Raw genomic sequence first — 17539 nt, 5'->3', positions numbered from 1 at the left:
ATGCCACGGCTCCGGCATGGTGAGGTGTGAGGGCAGCCGAAGGCCGTGGAGGTCCCACGGGGGGGTAGGCGAGACCCAGCCCGTGCCAGGGGTGGACGGGGACCCTGCCCCGGCCTGGGGGTCGGTGTGAGGAAAGCAGCCGGAGTAGACCTGGTCCCCAAGCGGGGCTCAGCGCTGGTGCTCATGGAGAGGTTTTGTTCCTCCCACCCGTTTCGGGGCGGGGCAGGGACTCAGCGCCCCGGCGGTGACGGCTGCAGCCCACACGGCGCCCACTCTCCGCTCCCCGTCCCGCAGGGGTCCGGATGGGGCCACAGCACCTTTAAAGCACGGCTGGCCCGCCCCCCGAGTCCCGCCTTCCGCCCCTTCCCATTGGATCGTGCCGCTATTTCTTTTGGCCTCTTTGACAGAACCTCTCTGAGCTTGGTCTCTGATTGGCCGAAGCCGCACCTCTTTCGGGGACTCTCTCACACTAGCGCCGCTGGACTCGGCCGAAAAAGCGTCTGCCCTAGCCCTGGCGGCGCGGCGGTCTGCTTGAGCCGCTCTTCAGCGACGCTCCCTGGCTTGAGGGGAGCGGCGGGGCCGGGGCCTGGGATGGCGGGGCTGGGCCCCCGCGACTAAGAGCCGTCGCCGGGGAGGCAGGGGGCTGGGCCCGCGGCGGGTAGGAGCGGGGCCGGTGCTGGGAGGGGGGGCTTATGGGGAGGGGCGTGTTGGGAAGGGCTCGGGGCACCGCAACCCGGGGCCCCGGTGGCACGGCCTGGCTGCGGCGGGGCCCGCGGCCCTCTGAGGTGAGCGGCGGGTCCGCGCTCCGGGGCAGTGCGAGGCCCCGCGGGGTCGCCAGGCTCCCCCAGCCGTCCCTGGGTTGGAGGGGAGCCTGAACGTCCCTGTCGGGCTTTAGCAGCCGGCGCCTGGCGACCCAGCTGCCCTTTCCTCGGACGCAGGGAGTCCGGCCGGAGAAAAGCTTCGTGCCGTGCCCGGGGGCCCGCGGTTCTTCGGTTACAGTCGGTATCGGCTCGGAGGTTACCGGGGCCTGGGTGGACCTCGCTGCACTCCGGGTTTTTGCCCTGCCCTTTGCAAACGCTTTGGCGGGTCCCTGGAGGGCAGCTTTATGCCTCCTTTTGCAGCCTGGGAGCCCGCCTATGGCGGGAGCCTAGCTTAAGGTGTTAGGCAGTAACTTCAGGTATTCTCCAGCTCTCTGGTTCCTTTAGCAGCCTTTAGAGTAGGTAGCGCTTCCTTGCCGATGTAGGATGAAGTGACCATGTACTTTGCTTTGCTTGCTGCCTTCTTGCTTGTTGCCTGTGCACCTGCCTTCTAGAGGGAAAAAGAAACCAAAACCAAACCAAACAACCGCTTAAAATACTTATTTCTCATAACATATCCCTGAACTGGTATCCTCTGTCGGATGGTTTTGGATTGTTGTTAATACTTCTGCTTTTAGCATTTTTCTTTGGTTGTTTTTAGTATTGCAGTTCCATTCTTTTTAAGTTTAGTCCAGAACGAGATGTGAGAAGGAAGCTTGGAGAAAAGAGAGAAAACGGTCCTCGGTCACTGGTGGAAAATCCCTGTCTTGTGAGTTTGTTCTGAAGGTAAAAAGCAAAATGCAGCTGTTGTGACCAGGAGTGAGATTTGAAGAGCCATCTTAAAAAGGAAGAGGGAAAAAAAGGCACTTTTTTGTCTTTTCTTTTTTTCGTTTTTAAGCATCTAAGTTATTGAAGTAACAGTTGTATTTAAGCAGGAATCTGGTCAGTGCAGTTTTGTCTTTCACAAATGCAGTGATTTAAGGAGAAATCTTAACCCTAGTATGATCTGTACTTGCAAAATTCTCTGATACCATTTTCAGAAAGAAAAAACTTTAATTTTTTTATTAGAGCTAAAGTTTTGGTAGTGCATAATTTATCTTTACATGGTTGGGCTTTGAGAGCACAGAGAATTGCCAGGAATTTGAGCCCTGAATTTCACTGAACTCTGATACTGCTGTAGTGCCAAGAATCAAGAAAAAAACATCACCTCGGTGAGAGGCAGTAATTTTCCCTGAAGGTGCAGCTGAGGCTCCCCTGGCACCCTGTCACAGCAACCTCCAAGCTGTATGCATGGTCTTGACCCGAATGCAACTTGTGAGTCCAGTGCCTGGACAGAGGAACAGGCTTCAGCCAAGTCAGGCTGACTACAGCTGTAGTGTAGAAAACGATTTTATTTTGTTTTCAGGTGCATGGTGAATAGAATTGCCTGCTAGAAGAAAAAGGGAGACCAGGACTGAGGCACTGGTTTCCTCTGATGTGGCTACAGGGTGATTTTACCCCCCTTGCGTAGGTTGGGCTGGCTGAAGTGGAGGCAGGGTGTGGTGAGTGATCTCTTGGGTATGCTCAGCTGACTGGATTTATTTTGGACTAGACAGGGCTTGGGTTTGGACAGTGTGCTGTAAGGAGCAGTGTTGCTGGGGATGACAGAGCCTAGCCGGATCCTTGCCATCAGTTCCTGGTCCTGTTGCTGCGGAATTTTTGCTGGTGTTTTCAGCAGGAATGGGACAGTTCTCCACATCCTTGCTGTAGGCCATAGCTATTAGAAAAGCATGGAGATCGTGCTGTCTGGCTGATGGCTTTGGCTGCCCTTTCTTATTGTGTTGGATGTTCTGTTGCTCTGCCTTTGTGTGTACTCCATCTTGGGAGGAAGAATAGGATACTCATACCAGGCCATAGTGAGCAGCCTGGCTGAGAGGTAAACTTGATTCTGCTTTGCCCTTTGAAACCTTGTGACTGGAGCACTTAGATGTGGCCAACTCCTCTCCTTATCAGCTGCTTGCTGCTGTTGCGCGATAGTGGTAGCTTCTAGGGAAAAGGAATGGAGCCTGTTTGTCTTTTATAAGGAAGATGTTTTTCCCATGTAATTCTCTCACAGGTTTATACTGAGCTCTTTTCAGTGTGACAGGCAGATCAAATTCTCTGTTCCAGAAGAGCTATTAAGAAGTTGTGATGGTTTGCAGTTGATGGTGCTATTCTGCCCATGCTCTGTGAGGTTTTTCTCTACCCTTCCCCAGCTTTTTTTAAAATTAGATAGCATTTTTTGTGTCGGCAAATGTGAACATATTTGTCCTTGCTGCTACTGAGATGCAGGGGTGTTTCAGAAGAAGAGAATGGAGCAAGACTAACAGAAATTCATTCTCAACGGTGTCAATTCAGAGAAGTGATAATCGAGAGGGAAGAGAGAGAAGTCTGGAATATGAAGGTTGTTTACTGGAACCTCTACTAGAACTAGGATTTTTTGGCACAGAGTTTGCCATCTCAGCACAAAGTTGATCTTTCCAGGTCTGCATGTGTTTATTTAATGTGACGTCTCTTGTGCAGCGCAGCATACGGCAGTCGCAAAAGAAAAATCCCAGCTCAGCAAGTGTCTGTCAGCATGGATGAATCAAAGGGAGGGTTTGTTAGCGGAGGGTGGCATGATCCCCTTACCCCTCAGAAGACCTGGGAGGTGTCTCAGCCTCTCAAGAGAAAGAAGAGTCTGTGGCTGACAGTCTCGAGCAGTTTGTGGGGAAGGTGCTACTGAACTCTTAAAGCTCAACAGATGACACAGGGTTGTGCTGATTCTTTCTGACTTGTGAGTCACCTAGGACTTAGCAGGGAAAATACCTTCTGAGTCCTGCCATGGAGGCTGTCAGTTTTTGCCATGCCAGCCGGGGCTAAAGTCAAACAGGAAGATTTCTTTTTGAGATGAATCCTGGTTTGAGTATAGCACACAGACTGCTAGAGCGCTGTCTCTGGCAATGTGCATCTTTAAGATGCCAGTTGACAGAGATTTTTTTTTTTAAATCTTTCTGTTGTCTGTGACCACTTCTTTGGGAAGTGCCAGGAGAGATGATAGTACCTTGTGTTTGCATTCAGCTCGGAGCTAGTCAAGTGCCTTAACGGTGAGGGTTGCTGTTTTAGGCTGGGAAGAGAGGATATGTACAAGTTGATACATTGAATCAGGAGCAGGCTTAGTAAGGTAAATTGGGTCAAAAGTCTAGTATATACTAAATCCTGCTCTGAAGTGTTATGTGCCATAGTCCGCTTAAGCTTCCAAGATGATCATAGAACCAACAGAGGGGTAAACTACTGCTGCAGTTTCTGCCAATACGACACCACAGCCACCGGCATGGACATGAAGCACACGGAGTTTTATGGATGGCAGAGCAGAGTTTCGCTTTAATTTCTGGAGGGACAGTTAAGTATTGCAGCAGTGTAGGGCCTGGGGGATGGACAGATGGCAGAAAAGATGTGAATGTTCTCTTGGGGAAGGCAGGTCAAAAAAGTTTCATCAGGGGAATGGGAAGTTGTGTCTTGTCATCTTTCCAAGGGACAGGAAAGCTGTACTGTAGGACAGGCAAAAGAACCGAGTGCCATGACTCTTCTGATTCTGACCATAGCTCTCTGCTGCCCAAGAGTTTGACCTTAGGAAACCCATTAGGTAGGACTGCATCTGCTCGTGGCTTTGTAAACTACCGGCAATGATGCTGATCTGTGTCTGAGAAGTGCAGTGCGATTGAGACGGATGAGTGTAAAGAAGCTGGAGAATTTATGCTAACAGGGTTTTAGAAAGGTGCTGTCTCTTCACAGCCTTACTGTTCTACTTAAACCCAGAGTAGGTCTGGTGTCTTGCAGAGGGCTAGAAGAAAAATGCTGAATCTTGGCTTTTGCCAGTGTTGGTTTTGGAAGATAAAGAGTCTGTACGGTCCCTTTAGGTAAAAGTACATGAGGCTCTCCCTGCTCTCAGGCTGTGGGGTTGGTAGCAGAAACAGGTTTTAGGGGCCATCATTTTTTCTTTGCGGTAGTTGAAATTAAATCATTGACTATAACTTCGTGATCTTGGGAGATAGAAAGATAATTAATGTTCTGGTACAGGAGGGTTTCTGTCTCCATCCGATGATGTCATGTATTGCTGCTGAGTCTTGATTTCTTCTATGAATCTGCCAAAGCTCAAAAAAAATCACGAATTTAATTCAGCATGGTATGACACTATTTTGAAGGTGCTTGTTACTTAGATACAAGATAGTGTTTTTGTACAGTCTACTGTAATGGCTGTGTGCAGAGTAAGGGCAGGTGCCATTTCATTGTGTAATACAGTCTTTGTGATGATGATAATTTGCTGTAACAAGCAGGAAGCAGTTATGCAGGGGCCTAATGGCAGGGATGTGTGTTTTAGCTCTGACTCACAACTGATTTAATGTTGCTTTTTGTCTCTGCTGTGGTTGTCTTGCACTGTGTTTGACCTGGCCCAGAAGGAAGGCAGGATGTTCCAGTCCATGATGGCTGTGATGAGATTCTCTGTGTCTGACAACATCACGCATTCAACTGCCCTGGTGACAGCACTGGATAATGTGACAACTTTGTCCCCAACAACAACACAGGCAATCAATGACACCAACATCACCGTGCCGCACAAGTGCCTCCTGTTGCTCTATGAGGACATTGGGAAGTCCAGGTGAGATGGAGAAAATGGGACCATGGTCTGACCGTTGGCCAGGGGAAGGAGCTTGCTTTCTCAGAGCCTGGTTGAGAAGGGACTGGGGCTGGTGCCTTGCCTTCTAGATGCTGAAGAACAGGAAGAGAAATGTTTTATTTACTTTTTGCAGAGTCCGCTACTGGGATCTTCTGCTCCTGGTTCCCAATGTGCTTTTCTTTATGTTTCTTCTTTGGAAGCTGCCCTCTGCCAGGGCCAAAATCCGGGTCACTTCAAGTCCAATCTTCACTACATTCTACATACTAGTGAGTACCGCTCTGTGCTTTTGAACTGACGAGTGAGTGTTTTTTTTATTACCACTCATGAACAATATCGCTGAACTAGTGAAGAGAGCCTAGACCAGATCTCACAGGGATAACATCTATTTGTAGTTGAAGGTGTACTACATGAAATAGACACAGTTTTGGTTTTGCTTTTTCCACTGTCTGAATTCTGCTTTTCACAGATTCTGGGACCATATCTGCTGGATTTGAGTGGATTTTGTTATCCTGTGGTGTTTTTTATTTTCCCCCTATTTTCTTCTTTTGTTGCTTTGTTGTTTTGGAATCTAGTATCTTATGCTTTCCTTGCTCTTTGCAGAAAGTAGCATGGGACACAAACCCAGCTTCTCACTGAGGTGGTGAAAGTGAAACACTGGAGAACAATTTGTGTGAAGCTGTTGGTCAAATGCTGTAGAAAATGGTGATATGACAGGGTTCTGGTTAGTCTGGGAATGTAGAAACCTGTCCCTGTTAGTTTGTTTCCCATCATTCAGAAGCTTTATCTTAGGTGCTTTCTGTGATTCTGTGACTTGCCTCAGTGCGTAGCATAATGTGCTTGCTTTTCCTTGGTGAGATTACTCCATGTTGTAGAAGTAAATATGCGTTTGAATTGGGTTAGATGGGAGGCATCCTTCTTTGGGCTGCGTACAGGTGCTGGCATGGCAAACCCCAAGAAGCATCAAAACCAAATCTGAGCTAGTAGCCTCAACTGAATCTTTGGTGGGAAGTCTTGTTAGGTCTTCCAGGCGTGGAGTGTGGGTACTGGGCTTGTGCAGTTTTGGATAACCAGGTATACACACAAATGCTCCAAACTTTTAACAATATTACCAGTCATTTCCAGTCTGGATTTAAATCTCCCTTTTTGCTTCCAGTAATGTACATGGCTCAGGAGGAAGTTCATGCCAAAGGCTTTGAAAAGCAAAACTCCTGATAAACCAAAGGGAAGAAAAAAGTGAACTGACTTTATGCTGTTGACTTTTTCAAAACAGAGTGAGAAGCAGAAAGTGATGAAACAGTCTTAGAGGAAGAAACTTTAATTCAGTTTGATCTTCTGGAGTATGTTATTGGGAAATGAAGATGGAAGTGTGTTCTGTGAGGATTTCCTTTCAAATGGCTGTTTGTCATGTTTTTAAGAAATGCTTTCATGTGGAGTCAGTGATTAAAGTGAAGTTAATAGAGTGGGAAGAGTCTCTATCTCCTAAGAGAGGAAGCAAAAAGGGTGTGTTTTGCTCTCCAATGAGTTGCTGCTGCTCTAGAACAACATTATATTCAGAGAGCTTTCTTTTTTTGTGTTTTGTCCCAGAGTTTTCTACCCCAGGAGGGAGTGTTGTATTATTCTTTTTTCATGCCATTTGCATCCCTTCTTCTAAGGGGAAATATTCAGCTGTAGGTGGCTAATTGGTCATTTCCATTCGCCAGCCACCTTAGAATTAGCTTAGACTCTCTTCGTTCTCTGATAGATTTAGCTGTCTCATACCTGCATCATTAGAATTAGCCTGTGACTCAGAGAATTTTATCTGGAAAATCTGCTTTCTTAGAGAGTAAGTCTGCACAGTGAAAGGTGGATATATCCAGCTGAGCTCTTAATTGCATAGCATGGCAGTGACAGCATGGGAGTTGGTAGCTGAGCTCCATGCTGTCATGCTTAAATGGTACATAAGCTGACTTGGGTATCTCTTGCACTGTGCAGCAGGCTGAGATGTTTTAATGCTGTTGGCTGCAGCTGACTTTTCCTCTGCGTTCCTGAGCATTGTCAGTTTGAGTGAAAGAACTGCAGATTTTAGTTTTATCACAGGTCTGAAATGTGGTAGTTGGTATCGAGTGGCTTCTGTTATCTGATGTGATTGGTTTATTCAGTCATACCAAGCATTTGATCTTGTAATTTGGAGGGATATATGTTTTGTTTGGTTTTTCTCCTCCCTGCTGCAGTGGCCTAAAGGGTGGCAAGACTGTTCGCCTGTAAAGGTAGTGTTGTAAGGGTGGATGACACCTCTTCAGAGCTGTTTAATCTGACAGTTGAGGAAATTTGTTTATTCCAAAATTCTAAGCTAGTATTCCTGCATCTAGCAGGCCTACGGAATCTTCATCAGGGAAATATCTCTAATCTGCTACAGGAAATCCTTAGTACACAGTATCAGTCTTGAAAGCTGCCCTGGAAATGGTATTCCAAAAGGGTTTCTGGCCGCTGCTGCATATGTCTTTTGACATGAGCTCACTTTTCTTATCTTTTTGTGTAGGTTTTTGTGGTGGCTTTAGTTGGTATTGCCCGTGCTGTTGTCTCCATGACTGTGAGTGCCTCTGATGCTGCCACAGTTGCTGATAAGGTAGGTACAACACTGATTTTAGAGGCTTTGCTTTGTGCAGTTCTGGTCATAGCAATCTGCTACAGCTTCCCTTTTATGTGCATATAAGAAGAATGTGTTTTTTTGCAGTACTTATAGCTATGTGTACTAAGGAATCCTGTTCTGATAGCTGTATCTAAATGATCACAACATCCAGGCTGTAGAACAATGGACTTCCTAAAATAGATTCACAAATAGTAGCAGCAAAACTTCCCTGTTGCAGGGATGGAATGACTTTCCTTTGCAAGGGCTAAACATTCAGATAACCTTTAGTGGCTAGGCAAGACCTGGTCTTTGTTACTCTTGCAATATTTGAGTGTCTCTTTGAAAAAATATTTAATTCTTTTGTATTGAAAGCAAATAAACCCACATTCTCTTTTGAGACTGATATCTGAATGTCCTTGCAGCGACTCTGAGCGCAGGGCGAACCCTTAACAAACAGGAAATAGCTTTGTACGTGCTGTTCCATTGTAGTCATTTGACTTATAGCAGAATATTACCTAAACCAAAAAGCTCTGTAGTTCTTGAGCTGTTAGAGGAAGAGCCACCTGCAGAATACAGATCTGGGATCAGTGTGGTTCTTTTGCTTTCCCTTTAATGTTATCTGTCAAAGCATTGTAATGCACTGCTTGTTGTGAGTGGCTGGATGTTTGTAGCATTTTCATTCACCTCTGTTAAATAGATGTAGGTCCAGGGCTTGAATAACAGAGCAGAGGTGAGAAGGTACTTTTCTTCAGCTCTGGTGCTGCTGCTAAGTGCACCTTGCTGGGAAGTCATGCAGTAAGACAGACACTCTGACAATTTTTCCTGTAAACACGCGTTCTATGGTGTCTATTGTATTTCTTTTGTTTTCTCTCATATATACACACACACTGTGTATTTTTTGAGAAGTGTCTTATCAAATGCCTCTTAAAAATACTGTGTATCTTCAAGAGAGTGCCATTCAGTGTTCAGAGGAAAAGGATTAATAAGCCAGAATCTGGGTGGTTCTTGTAGGTTTGGCACTGATTTATTGCATGACTACCTGCAAAGTTGTCTCACCTGCTGTTTTTTGTGTGTCTTGTTTCACCAAATAAAACATGGGAGTGAAAATGACAAGCTGGAAGTGGGAGGGGTTTAGAGTTGAATATGCTGTAGATTTAGGGACCAGTAGCTTTGGAGGAGTGCAGAATGCTGAATTTGTTCAGTCATAACTGTTCTGCAGAATCTACTGCTTTAAGAACTGGCCCTGTTTAATATTACTTTTAAGGTCGTCTTGGATTTGTGCTCCTTGGGAGTACAGCAAAAAGAACACATCCAAGAGAAGTGACAGATCCTCGAGTGTGGCAAACCATGGCCACTTCCTCTCCTATGCTATTTGCTTGCCCACACACAACTGTTCTTTTTCACAGGCATGGACAGGGCTTGGAACAAGCATCTAATTAGCGTCCCTACAAAGCATGAGGCAGGTTTGTGGAAATGACTTGCTCCATTCAGAGGCTGCCATCCCCTGGAGCAGAGAGTGGAGTTTTGCTGTATTAACTTCTGATTCCAGGCTCCTCCTAATCATGTCTGTCTGGTTTCTGTTATCCCTTAGATCCTGTGGGAGATCACAAGGTTCTTCCTTCTGGCGATTGAGCTGAGTGTGGTGATTCTAGGCCTTGCCTTTGGTACGTGTCAGGAGTTTTTGAATGCTTTGAATATTTCCTATTTCCTCTCTTTCCACAGAGGCTGCATCTGTAAGTTTGTGGAGATGCTGATCCTATAAAGTGAGGGAGCTCTAGAATAAAGACAAAGAACAAATTGGGCAGTTTTAGTTGGAAGTGGCTGAAAGCCTGATTGTATTTACAGATCTATGGCTTGTGCAACTTCAGGATTTACATGTGCTTTCTTTGTCCTGCATGCATGTGGTGAAGGGGTGTGCAGCTTAGGTGAAGAAGACTTATGCAAAAATCAACTGTCTGATCTTTGCTTCAACCCCATTTTATTTAAGATAGTTCCTTTGGAGGTCCTTCTACCCCTTCCTTGATTGGTTTGATTCCATCCTGGCTTCATTCAGCTGCTTTAGCTGTACCTGCAATCTGTCACTCTACTTCAGTTGTATGAGTGAAAATGCTGTTTGGAGCACCTCTTCCGGTGGGTCAGAGGTAGAGGAGAGGGAAGTTGGTAGGCGTCACTGTCACATCTGCCCATCAGATATCTAAGCACTACCTCTTTCATCTTTTGAGGGCTCATAGAGTAATTTAGGTTGGAAGGAGCTTCTGGATATTGTCTGCTCCAGCATATTCAAGTGCAGATTTCTCTAAATTGTGTAAGCCCTTCTCCCCTGCTCTAACCCATTCTCCCATGAACTTTTTTTCCTGAGAAGAAACTTTACAGTATCTCAGCGTACATGACACTGGAATAATTCCTGACTTTTTTATTTTTTTGTAACCTCAGTGGAAGGACTTTTTTTTTTCCTGTATATTAGTACAGGCAGGAGAAAAGCAAGTTAAAACCTCTTGTTTTGTAAGTATTGTTTTGTTTATGAAGGTTCAACTCTCTGGAGAGGGAAGCAGTTTCTAGTGGTTAAGTGAGCTTTAACCTTCCGGTTAAAGAAGGCCCCTGGAAATACAAATGTTTTCCTGTATCGGTTTTGGAGAGAACTGATTTTTGCTAGGGCTGGGATCACATCCTGAGTCACTTCTGTATTCCTTAATTCCAGGTCATCTGGAGAGCAAGTCAAGTGTGAAACGTGTTCTGGCAATCACTACAGTGTTGTCTCTGGCATATTCTGTCACCCAGGTGAGTATGTTGTCCCCAAAGTGGGATCGTATACCCAGTGTGCAACGTACCAATATACACGCAGAGTAGAGGTATTTTATTTATAGCATAGCTGCGCAGATATCGGTGCTAGATGGTATTCCACAAAGCTAGCACACCACACAGAGGAATCATCACATATCTATCCCTTTACATGATTAGCAAAAACAATAGAGAACCTCCCAAATTTACATTCATTAGCTAGTAATTACCACATTGATTATTATTGGTTACACATATTTAAATTATCACGCATGCTTCTAGAAAGAGTGGGGGTAATTTGCGTAGTCCCTCAACTGAGTCGGTGGTCACGATCTCCCCCTGCCACTTTTACCTTTACCCTAGTTATTGTGGATTCTGATGATCTCATGGCAGTTACATTTTTCAAGAGTAAAAGAACAACTCCATCTTCATGATTTACTGCTTAAGTACAACTAATTCTTCATCTTCTTGACCACTAAATCTGGGTTCATTAATCTTTTTCTTTTTTTTAATTGTGTTGTCTTCTACTGACCTCCCCCCTAGAATCTTTCACTTGTCTCTGACATCAAGTACATAGGAGCAGAAGAATTAGTCTTTGCAAAAAAGAGGACTTTTCTTGGAGTTAGGCAATTAGATGTGGGACTCCTGCCTGGAAAGTGTCAGCTTTGCTCTTTGGATGAGGTTTTGGGGGAAGACTGGGTGCTTCTGGCAATGTATGAGTATCCCCAGAGCATACACCAGACTGTATCTCCTTGTCTTCTTTATGGCATGAATGGCTCAGCCAAGGGGAAGAAATGAGATGAGGTTGAGATGGATTGCCTTGTTTAGTGAATCTTGGAACAGGAGTAAGAAGTTTTTCACACCTGAGCCACAGGTTCTGAATCTAGCCTCAAGAGGCATCAAAACTTGATGGAGAGACCTGATGTGTGCTTGCCAGATAAGGGCAGTGCGGTGGGCCTCTTGTCTCCTGACTCTGAGAGCTCTTGCTTCCCTTCAAACTAGCAGCTGGCTTGCTAGCTCAGTTTATTAGCTGTTTCTCCACCTCTCTCAACAATGCAGTATGTGTCTGAGTTTATTCTTCTCCTCGATATGTAACTGGTCAGCCTGTATCTCTGTACTAGGGGCAGCACCAGAATAACAGAGCACGCTCTGTTCCGTGACCAGGCTCCTGCTTGCGGAGGCAGAGAGCTGATCATTACCACATGATAATGCTGGAGGAGCCTCATAAAATGTCAAGTGTTTGAGCTATATCTGGGTTCAGTAATGCTTACAAGTACTTTTCTCTCTCTACTCTCTGTATGGTAGCTTCTGTTCATGAAATTCATTCATTTTTCAGGAATTCAAGTGAATGAGAGAGTATCCTTTCCCAACTCTTGCACAAGTGTGGGCTTTTATATTCTGGATGTTTCAGCAGGAAAGGTCTGCTTTAGAGATGAAAATGGAACTCTCTGTCTATTTCAGACAGACAACTGCTTGCATGCCCTATCCCTTCAGTCAGTATCTCTTCTGGAATGTCATTGATGCTGTTTTCCTTCAGATGCAGATTCCCCTCACTTCTTACCTTCAGTTTCTTCTTCTGTTCCTGTGCAAGCTTAACTTGGTCTAAGGAGAGCAATGGTTGGCTGGGACAGTTCAGTTGTCTGAACTTCTTTAAAGACAGTCTCCTTTGTCCAGATTTCCACTTTAGTGAGGATGCTGACTATAACAGAATCATGTTGGTGCCACTTCTCTCCTAGGGCACCCTGGAAATCCTGTACCCCGATGCCCACCTCTCAGCAGAAGATTTTAACATCTATGGCCACGGAGGGAGACACTTCTGGCTTGCCAGCTCCTGTTTCTTCTTTCTGGGAAGTATTGGGCATGTTATGCACTGTGATGGCTTCTTTGTATTTACTAAATGGGCCAGGGAGTTTGATTTGTGTATAATAAGGCCCTAGTCCCCCTCCTGCCTGGATACAGTACAGCATTGATGCTTTTCATGGGCCAGGGAAGCTGAAGCAGTAAAGGTGTGGTGGGAGTGGTGTAAGCTGTGGCAGCTGAATTCCAGCTGAACTCAAATGTTCTTCACTCACTTCTTTCTTAGTGACCAGTGTTTTGTGTGCTGATGGGGGTGAGGTGTGAGGCCTTCAGATCTGCACTGCGTTTAATATCAGGGGGTCTGTGCCTCTGTCCTGAGACATCTAGGGAGTGCATGACACCACACACCACCCCACAAAGATTGTTGTGTTCAGTTGTCAAGCAGCTGTGAAACAGTTCTTTGTCTCAACAGGTCTATTCGTTGGTGGTGATTCTTCCAAAAACTCCTCTGAAAGACCGGATTTCTTTGCCTTGTGAGTGACTGCAGTGTGTTCTGTAGTGTAGATGGAGACAGCGCCACTATAAAACATAGGTGGGAGTAAGAGGTTCCTCTATCTGGTTGCGCTGCAGATACATCCCACTGTCTCAGGGTACAGATACATGGCAAAGGACTGATAAGTTATCCCCAGAAAAATGGTGTGTTGTGCCTTTTGGAGAGCAGAGTAAGAACAATTACATTGCTACTTCAGTAGCTAAACAATTACGTTAAGAAAACAAGATTTGCTGCTCAGTTAATGAATCAGATGTAGTGTGAATATATAATCTTCCGAGAGCTGTAAGAAATGGCTTCTTTAATAATAGCTTCCTTTTGAAATGCATGTATGATGTTAAAGTATACATGCTGGTCATCCCCTGGGAAAGAAAGACTAATTGGGAGCTGCTTAATAATTTTTATCTGGGCATTTACTTTATTAAAATGCGTCTTTTTTTTTTTGTTGTTGTTGCAGAATATCTGCAGTTCTTGATTAGGGAGAGAAGCTGTTACTAAGATGTTTGCATTGGGCTGTTCTCTCTCTAAGTAATGTTGGCATCTATGTGTGGGTGCCCTCAGCGGATATGTGTGGCACATGCCACAGGCAGGTGGTCCTAGGCCTGATCTGCCTAATGTCCAGCATACTGTGCTGCTCCTGTCCAGGTCTCCTGAGCAGTTTTGTTAGTGCTGTTCATTGGAAGGGCACAGCTGCTGCTTCAGCTGTGGGGCTTTTGTTTGTTTTTCTTACATTCAATTATGTGACTGACACTGGTTCCAGATGCTTGCCAAGAAAACCTTTGCATTTGTTGCCATGACCATGTGTTTTCAAAACCCATCTTGTGTGTTTGTATACACATGCAGGAGGTTATGATTTAATCTGCTATACCTCCATTAGTCCTGCCGGCATGGGACAGGAAAATGCAGTCTTAATTCTTCAGACAAGATGATGAGATGCTTCTGTTGGGTTTGTCATCTCCATCAGACATATTTGCACTGGGCTTATGAAGTGCTTATGAGGTTGAGCTTCATCTGTGTCCATGTCTTTTACACAGCCAGGAAGAGTTTTTATGTTTATGCTGGAATTCTGGCACTGCTGAACCTGGTGCAGGGCCTGGGCAGTGCCCTCCTCTGTGTGGATATTATAGAAGGACTGTGGTATGTATGCTGGGGGAGGAGATCTGCAGCCCAGTTTCTCATGTTGCATTTGAGTGTCTTTCAACACCGTCTCTCACAAGAAAACAAACTTGTGCTGTGTTCCTAAGAAGGAATAAAGGTGTTGGTTCTGTTTTGTGCCGAAAGACCTCTAAGTGGTCAGGAAACTCAGTGGAGAGGTCTGTGGAGCTGCATGCTCTGTAGTGGTCTTGAAGTGGTATGTAATAGTTTGAATCCACTGATGTCTGGCTGTTGACTTGTGTTTCATGGGTAATAAGGGGGGAAATAGTCTGTTTGCTAGAAATAGCACGGAGATACCTTATTTGTATCTGCAGTCTTGTTCTGCAGGGATCAGTGTCACTTCTGTGAGTCAAAATTGGGAGCACTAAGGCTGTGCTCTTTGTCAGACCTCGGAACTTGGCATGATTCCCTCGTGAGTGTCTGGGAGCAATGACACATGTTGATGGCAATTTCTTACTTTGCATCAGTTTGAACTTGTTTAGCTCAAGACTTTTCTTGTCCTCTGCTTGGACACTCTGAGGGAAATGGGACCATTCTGGGGGGATGTGGCAGGTGTTATCCAGCTGTATTGTGCTCGAGTGTTAAATTCCTTCATGTTCCCTTTTGCTCTTGACAGCTGTGTTGATGCTACCACATTCCTTTACTTCAGCTTCTTCGCACCTCTCATCTATGTGGCATTCCTGAAAGGTTTCTTTGGGTGAGTAGCCAGGAACAGGAATTTAGAGGGTATATATTGTCATTTAATTGTTCTGCACCCAAATTCTTCCCATCTGTACAATAAAGACAGAGACTAGAATGCCAGTTAGGGAACCATTTTTTTTGTGTGTGTTTGGACCTGGGGCTGCCTGCTTCTATTCAAGACTTTTGTATGCAAAGTAGAGTTGATAGTGATGTTCCTCTCAAATATTTGAGGATCGCTGCTTCAGTGTGTGAATCCTGTTTAGTACAAAGTTTTGCTTCTGAAGTTGGTAATTAAATGGTTAGTGAGAGATTGAGTCCCGGAAGATTAAATGGTCTCCTGGGTGGGTTTTGGGATAGGTTTGTAGAGAGGATCTAGGGGTTAAGGAACTCTTTGCATGAGGACTCTTCTACAACGGGCCCAAGAGTCATCAGTGATTCCTGGGTCGGGGTTGCCACCATGTGGCCACTCAGGGGCGATGCAGCTTGGTAGGAAGAACTGAGTGTTTTAGTGTAGGCTTTAGCGTGTATTGTCCATAAGCAAGAAACAGCAGGCTTTAAAATAACTAAGAACATAAAGTACTCTTAAAATGTCAAAATGTGCCTCTGCTGCCTTCTGAAATTAGAAGGGAACAGAGTCTGGGGTTAGAGGTGGAAACTGCTGATCCACAGTTGTTTGTATTTTGGTTTTCCTGATGCGCACAGATGGAACTTGAGGTGGACTCCTGTTCTGTTGGTGTCAGTAACCAGGCTGCTGTGGAGTCCAGTGATGGTTGGATGCTGTTGCCCTCAATAATTCAGAACTCACGAAGATGAAAACACCTTTCCCACACTGGAGTCAGGATTCTGTCATTTTTATTTCTCTTAGGTGACTTATTCCAAAGCTACATTTAGCATTACTTTATGGCAATTACTCTGCTAGGTATATTTCAGGACTGAAAGCTAGTGTGAAGGGTTTTTAGGGTCTGAATACAAAATTTCTTAGTGCTGATGAGCTTCAGTTAAGGATAAGTGGCTGTGATACTACATTGTTTAAACATGTATTTTAAATCTTTAATCACTCCAGGTCTGAACCAAAGATCCTTTTCTCCTACAAATGTCAGGTGGATGAACCTGAGGATGTGGATGTGCACCTACCCCACCCTTATGCTGTTGCCAAGAAGGAAGGAATGGATTCTGGGTTCTACTCAAGCACTCAGATTGACACCACAGCCTACCTGGATGACGTGGCCTCTATGCCATATCATGTGGGCAGCATCAACAGCATAGACAGTGACCGCTGGAAAGCCATCAATGCCTAAGGCAGGGCTACCTGCTTCACACAATGCCTCCTTCCTTTCCTTCCAAAGGCCCTGATACCACAGCTGTTAGGATGTCGATTGGAAATCTGTCCTTGGCTATCTGCCATGGCTTTCTTCTCTTCCTTAGGATTTCTGAAACCTATTGTGGAGCTAAGTTGACAGCCCAAATCCTGTTGGAAAGAACGTTTTCTGTCTCCACCTGAGAACAATGTAGAACAGTTTTGTTCATAAGCCTATAAACACTGAACCTTCCTGATCCTCCGTGTTCCAGATGTGAATATGACCCAGAAGGCACGCCTGACTGGCACCTCTTCCTTTTCAATGACTGAAAGCACTTGTCTGCCGATTATGGGAATGACATTTAGGGATGAGGGTCTTGATTTGACTGCTGTATTGTACATACGTAGAAGGAGTTTGGTGGTTGAAACCAAAGATGGTCTTCCTGGGCTTTTTAAAGCAGCATGGTTGCCTGGATCTTGTCATAATGCAACAGCATAGGTGGTGATAGCAGTGTCTGATAGCTGGGCTTGTCTCTAGTTTCAGCTGGTAATGATGAAAATCATGAATTGCAGTTGCTAGGGGCTGAAAGGAGTGTTCTGAGTGTGTGGGGAGAGGTGCGAAGAGGAATGACCTGTTCTTTGTGCCCTGCGAGCATTTTGGGGAGTTAGTAGCTAGCAGTATGGACATGAACTGACTGAACAACAATAGACAGAAGGACAAACAGCGCTGCTGTCGAGCTGAGCAGAAGTAGCTGTGAAACCGTCTATAGAGGCTGTACTGCTGTGCATCTGAACTCAGAGGAAACTCTAGGTAAAAACACTGAATCAGGGCTCAGTTTCAAGAACAAAACCTGTGAGGTAGGTGCATTTTCCATCTGCACCCTGCTTCATGGCTCTGGCAGGGTCTTGGAGAGTGCTGTGAAGGGGAAGCTGACTCTGCAGATGAAGGCTCCAGAGATGTTCAGGTGCTTGAGGCAGAGCAGAAGCCCATGATGAGTCCAAGCTGTCAGTATTTAGTGAATGGAAACTCTCCAACACCAGAGGCATGCTAGAATCAAGCTGACTGGTGTTCTAAGTTAGGAGGCAAGTGGGAGACAGATGTGTTTCTCTGGCAATGTCCTTCTCTTATGTTGCAGTTCAGATCCCCAGACTTCTGCTGGTCTGAATAGGTTTTGTTGGCTTGATATGCTGAAAATACTTA

General features: G+C 45.3%; 1 protein-coding gene across 2 annotated transcripts; it reads left to right on the top strand.

The window, feature by feature from the left end:
- On the top strand, positions 1 to 16339 carry TPRA1 (transmembrane protein adipocyte associated 1; the record flags this gene model as incomplete). Of its 2 annotated transcripts, XM_082004740.1 has the most annotated exons (11): positions 1 to 24; positions 5252 to 5454; positions 5606 to 5738; positions 7991 to 8077; positions 9672 to 9744; positions 10779 to 10858; positions 12595 to 12705; positions 13128 to 13188; positions 14240 to 14342; positions 14977 to 15057; positions 16105 to 16339. In XM_082004740.1, the coding sequence occupies 11 exons, from the start codon at positions 1 to 3 to the stop codon at positions 16337 to 16339; spliced, it is 1191 nt and encodes a 396-aa protein (XP_081860866.1). The 2 variants fall into 2 exon arrangements, with proteins under 2 accessions (XP_081860866.1, XP_081860865.1); XM_082004739.1 differs by lacking the exon at positions 1 to 24 and having other exon boundaries at positions 5048 to 5454.
- Positions 16340 to 17539: the final 1200 nt, after the last annotated feature.

The sequence above is a fragment of the Phaethon aethereus genome, assembly GCF_964289735.1.
Source record: "Phaethon aethereus genome assembly, chromosome: 11".
Classification (NCBI taxonomy): Eukaryota; Metazoa; Chordata; class Aves; order Phaethontiformes; family Phaethontidae; genus Phaethon; species Phaethon aethereus.
Note: the sequence above shows the minus strand (reverse complement) of the source record. Positions and strands in the feature narration are given on the sequence as shown.